Source organism: Arachis stenosperma, chromosome 6 (genome assembly GCF_014773155.1).
Source record: "Arachis stenosperma cultivar V10309 chromosome 6, arast.V10309.gnm1.PFL2, whole genome shotgun sequence".
Lineage (NCBI taxonomy): Eukaryota > Viridiplantae > Streptophyta > Magnoliopsida > Fabales > Fabaceae > Arachis > Arachis stenosperma.
The window spans coordinates 121,794,653-121,800,707 of NC_080382.1; the positions used below are offsets into that span (position 1 = coordinate 121,794,653).

The 6,055-nt window shown below is 26.3% G+C and overlaps 1 protein-coding gene across 1 annotated transcript; it reads right to left on the minus strand.

The window, feature by feature from the left end:
- Nucleotides 1-1,529: 1,529 nt before the first annotated feature.
- Nucleotides 1,530-4,606, minus strand: LOC130935411 (probable xyloglucan endotransglucosylase/hydrolase protein B). Its single transcript, XM_057865148.1, has 4 exons — nucleotides 4,395-4,606; nucleotides 4,211-4,311; nucleotides 2,252-2,445; nucleotides 1,530-2,093 (listed from the first exon to the last, which is right to left on the minus strand). Exons 1-4 carry the CDS (start codon nucleotides 4,585-4,587, stop codon nucleotides 1,694-1,696), a joined length of 888 nt encoding a protein of 295 aa, XP_057721131.1. The 5' UTR covers nucleotides 4,588-4,606; the 3' UTR covers nucleotides 1,530-1,693.
- Nucleotides 4,607-6,055: the final 1,449 nt, after the last annotated feature.

Consider the following 6,055-nt stretch of genomic DNA (forward strand, 5'->3'; position numbering starts at 1 on the left):
TTTTTTAAAATAAAAACTTACATAATTAGGATGATCAAGATAATTTGCAATGTGAAGCTCCGGACGATTAACATCTCTTAATCTTCTTCTTCTAGGCATTGTTACAAAGTGGTGTAATTTTTTTTCCTCAGTGTCTTAAGTGGAGGGCCATGGCTGTGGGGTTAGAGAGGGATTGACGAGGAAGAGAGGGTTGTTGAAAGTGAAAGAATGAGGGAGGGGTTGGGTTCATTCATTCACGCAACTATACATACAATGGAATCCGGACCACACTTGCATGCGTGACACCTGGCTGGGGGGCACAAATCGGACCGTCCGATTTGTGTTCCTTCCCAGCCCCTAAATCGGATCGTCCGATTTCCGTGGTGAAATCGGTCCGTCCGATTTTTTCATCCCAGCCGTCACAGTTTGGTGAAGCACCATACAGCCCCATAACGTTATAATACACCAGATTTTTCCCAATATTAAAAATAAAAAAGTGACTAGATTAGTGTGTGTGAGTGTGTAATTTAAAATTGGAGTTCGAACTTTAATAATAACTATAAAGAGTCCTAAGAGATCAATAACTTTTATATTTTATAATCATCAATTGACTATTAATAATATTGTTGAGCCCTAAACTTTTTCAATAATTAATAAATAAAACTCTTAATTAAATATGTGTGTAAATAATTAAATATATAATATATATGAATTTGTGATACTTATAATTAAAAATTATCCAATCTATTTGAGGTCCAATGCTTCATTTGATAGTCATTATTTGTCGTCGGCTAAGCTCTAAGAAAAATTTGTAAAAATATTATAAAAGATAATAAAATATATTAAATAACCAATACTTTTTATCAATGTTAGTCTTTAGATCAGCACATTATATTTTTATTATTAGAATTTGGAAATAAAAAAATTAGTGTAAAATTTAAAAGAAAAATAGATTGAAACTATAATTTTGTGGGATTTAAACCCTCACAAAAAACAAGTAAACCCTACAAATGAGTAAAACATAGCACGGTGTGGACAGAAAATTAAATAGGACGAACGAATGTGATTAATTAATATTAAAAATTTTGGAAGACTAATTTGATGGAGTGAAAATTTAAGAAGTCAGTTTGACTAAAAAGTAAAATTTGAGAAATTATTTTAACTATTTACTCAAATGTTATATAAACTATTATTTTATTTTTATGTACATCTTATGTAGACATTTTCCATCTTGTACTCACTGCTAAATGGTTGAAAATATATCCTTTATGACTATGTAAGTGGGTCTCCGCCCCTAAAATATTATAGAGTAATACCTTGAATTGTTTTAATTATTTTTATTTTTAAATTTTCAAGAATTCAATTCCCAATCATACTGCTTTTTAATTGAAAATTAACGATTATTTTATCACTTTATTTTAAATATATTTGAGAGCAATTTTAATTTTAATTTTCCTAATTACTAATTTGTCTAATATTCTTAAAGATTAAAAAGTTATCCTAAATAAAATCATATATATTCATGGTCCACTCCTTTATTTACATTTTTACATAATCCATACAACAAATTGGCATTTTATTGATGAAATAATGATGAATGCGTGCGTACATATATATGGGAAAAAATGAGCAATAAAATATACAAAGAAAAAAAACTGTTATGAATTGAAACATTATTAATCACATAAAAATTCAATTAAAATTGATTGACATATCAATAGTCACCGTTTCTTCTGCATTCAGGTGGCATCTGAGGGTACCTTGTTCTATCACTGCAATAGTTGTAAATGGTGAATCTCCTTCTGACCCATCTAAGCCTCCTCCATTGATAAGAATCAAGGTCTCTGAATTCTTGTTGGTCCCACCATCTCTTACCTTGAGTGGAACAGAACTTGGCTTCAACGGAGGCTTCACAACCATCAATGTGGAAGCCTTTGTAGGAAGCTATGAATGGTGCTTTCGACCAATCTGTTTTCTCCAAACCACCCCTTGTGGCCCAATCATCTGCGTTCCATAGGCTGTTGTAGATCTTCATTGGTTGGTTAAATGGGAATTTCACACCCATTCGCTTGTTGTTCTTGAACACCCTAATTGGGATGTTGTCCACAAAGAATCTGTGTATGTATGCACCCTCACATTAGAATTCTTGTATATACTTTTGCTTTTAGATATTTTTTTAATGATTTAAATATGAATGATCCTAAGACTAAGGAATTTAATGAATTCCAACATGTTAAGACTAAGATTGGTTTAATTTAGGGGGAGTACTTACACAATTTGATACAAGTTCCATAGAACTGAATATCTGTGGTATTCTTTGGTAGGATCAAACCAGAGATAGATTCTTTGTTCTCTATCACCTTTGCCACCGGTGAATACATTTGTTTGCAAAATGTAAGGTTGTCCTGTTCTGTTACCTAAGAACTCAAAGTCTATCTCATCATGCTCTGTTCCTAGGGAAGATAACTGCATCATCATGTTAATCACACAAAATATTAGTTATTTAACAATTTTTTTAGTAATCAAGCTCTATTCACATATTACAATAATGTACGTAGCTAATGAAGATTTTATAATTATCTTTATGTAAAAATTTTGTTTGTTGACTTTTAAATGATGAATTGTAGGATTTGATATGTTATAAAAGTGTTATTTTTATTTAAAATATAGTCAAATAAATACATTACATTTTTATAAAAAGATATTTTTGACATCTTTATTTGAGTAGTTCTCTTACAATAAAAAAACAGAATAATTGAGGTCAAATTATTAAAAAAAATCATAATAAATAAATTATGAGAAAGTTGTTTTTCCATAGGACTGAAGTTAAATCGACCATGTCCTAAAAGTGCCTAAAAAAACAAACCATGTCGAAAAGGTAGTTTGGTATCATGGAGAGAAAGAAAGAACTAAAAGTAAAGAGAGAAAATAGAACATAATAAGGGAAATATTGGTGAATTTATCCCTTCCTTATTTAGTATTATCCGATTGAAAAGAATTGACTTTTTGTTGGTATAATTTGGTTCTACTATAAAATAAAGCAATTATATTATATTTATACAAAAAATTAGTTACTAAATCAATTATTCATATATAATATATTAGGGGTATTTAAGACTTAATTTGATCGAAAATCCGAATTAAATTCGAGACATATTTTATCAAATTTAAATTTGTTATTTTTATTTAATGCTATTTTTATATTAGGTTTGGATTATGTTTCGAGCTATTCAGTTCGATTCGAAGTTATTTTTTATAATAAAAATATATATATTTTAGAGTAAAATTAGTAATATTATATTATATTTTTATACTTTAATTAATATTTTTTATATTATACGGTATTATTCTTATTTTAAAATAATTAATTTGTAACTATGATATAATATTTATAAAATTTAATTTGTAAAAGTAAAGTTCTTATTAATTTTTTATATAAAATTTATAAATTTATATATATTAATTTTAATTGGGTCAATTTACTTTAATTCAATTTATTTTGGATACTTTGAGTTAGGTTAAAATAGATTTGGTGATTTTTTAGAAATAAAGTTAAATTCGATCTCCGAATACTTCTAAAATAGTATTAGAATATAAAATATATATTAAAAATAAGTTAAATAACATATATTTATATATAAATATATAATGATAAATTTTTTTATTTGCATATAATATTTTTTAAAACAAAAAATTACATAGACCTTAGATGTGCGCAAGTAAGTTATGGTTGCACGCATCAAAGTACAAAGTTCATATTCCTTCATCCAATAAGAGGATGGCTCAAGTAAACAATGCGTAGGTATGTGTAGGTGAATGCCTATATTTTTTTTAAAGGTGTCTATTTACTAAAAAAATGTTAAAAAACAATATTTAATTTAAAAAATATAAAAATAAATAATTTTAAAAAAACTAAAATTTATTATAAAAAATAAATTAAACAAAATGTAAGTATTAATTCATAAATACCATAAAATTCACCGCAGGTATAAAAAAATTTGGGCTTGACGATGACCTAACTAATAACTACTGAATCGAATTGAGTAGTTTAGCAAAATAATAGCTATAAAATTTAATAAAACATTTTAAAATAAATTATCATATACTGTTTTAAAAAACAAAAATATAATAATTTTATAAAAAGACACGTGGAAAATCTTGATCCCAAAATCATTGTAATTATTAAGTCAACGCATTTGAACTAATAAAGTGATAAATTTAATTTGCATACGTAGAAAGCAGTGACTGTTCCAGCGGAATCTCCAGCAACCATCTTTATATCCATGCTGAAGTGACCAAACAAGTATGAACCTTTGGATTGGAAGCCAGTACCTGCTCCAATTAACACTAAAAAATGTTAATTAATTACATTATGGGAGTATATATATATCACAATAATAATAATAATAACTGACCCGTGTACTTGTCAAGAAGAAGCTGAGCATCATAACCAGAATTCAAATATTTGATGTGATCATAAGCCCAAGTTGGAACATAGTTTCTTCCAAATGGAACCGCCATGGGTCTCCTTGGTGTGCCGCATATTCCAACTGAAACAAACCATGCCAATATCACACAACAAACACTCCACAAAGAATAATAACCCATTATATATTTAGTTAGTTTATTTCTGTCTTCTCAACTTTTTTCTGTGGAAGCTGAACCAATGCAACCATATATATACAAGTTTATAGCACTAGATAGAACCTACCTTGAACGACCCTAATTCCTCTGCTCTGATAATTAATTAATTAATTTTTCTCTTAGGTATATATGATTGATGTATATGCCTACTTATTTGGGATATTTGAATTACGTAACTGAAGGTAGACGCCATGACATGTATGTTTGTTTATTATACCTCTTCTGTCATCTAATCATCAATATATTTAGTCTTCTAGATATATGGTCAAAGACTTGGTACATATCAACTTCATTTCCATGTAGGCTTACAAAACCACATTCTTGCCCTTTCACATTCCTCAACTTTGTGTTCTTTTCAGGTGGAAATGTATTGATATGAATTGAACTTTATTTTAGAGTAACTCTTGAAACCCTTCTCTTCTCTTCCTTTTTTTCTTAAAGAACAATATTACATTCACAGTAATAATTTGCACTCATATTTACAGACGTTTTATATACAAAAATCATATATAGTTTGCAATTTGTACTTATTTTTATTAGAATTTTATATACATGAATTAATACAATATGCACTCATATTTTTTAAAATTTACATTCATAATTTAGTAAAATTTATTTGTTAAAAATAATTTAATATTTATACTGGTTAAATAATGACAAAAAATACTAAAAATTATTGATCTCTAAAATTTTTCTTCTCTTAAATCTTATTTAATCTGCTATAAAAACTGCTCTATTTTCAAGGTTGCATCTATGAAGTATGAATACTTATACAATACAGCACATATATAAAACATACACAAACATATTAATTTTAATTTTTTATAAGACATAGAGACACGATATATAAATATATAAAATATAAAATGCTTTTTTTATTGTAATGTCTCAATATTTTAATATTTTTAATTTATATAAAATATTTTTATTTTAATAAATAATAACATATACTATTTCTAAAGTTATTTAAAAAATATATATTAATAATAATACTATTGAACGCATTGACACTTGATGAATTTAAATGTGTTTAAATGTGTTCAAAAAAATATTTTTTATTTTTTATTAAAATATGTATTAAACAAGTATCAGATTAATATTGTGTTTAAAATATGTCTAATACATAAATACGACAATTTAACAAAAAAATATTCATACTATATATATATAAGTTGTCTTAGAAAATGTTGTAAGTATTGGAGATTAATTAATCATGTTTTGTTAGTGTTAAAGTAGTTTGAAAAATTAATCTACAAATTAAAATGAGGAGTTTCTAAATTAATGGGTCAAATAAGAAATAAAAAAAATTAAGGCAAGAATTGCATCTTAATTAAAGCTTTAATACAATAGATTTATATGGGTCTAAATTCCATATTATATATATAAATTATATACTCACACTTAAAATTCAATAATCTCCCTCTCAAACATG

Excerpts from the sequence above, each read along its gene's own strand:
- LOC130935411 (XM_057865148.1), bottom strand. The coding sequence starts at position 4,587 with ATGGGTTATTATTCTTTGTGGAGTGTTTGTTGTGTGATATTGGCATGG. Across the intron at positions 2,446-4,210 it reads GAACAGTCACTGCTTTCTAC|TTATCTTCCCTAGGAACAGA; the intron begins GTATGCAAATTA and ends ATGATGATGCAG. Across the intron at positions 2,094-2,251 it reads TGGAACTTGTATCAAATTGT|ATTCTTTGTGGACAACATCC; the intron begins GTAAGTACTCCC and ends ATACATACACAG.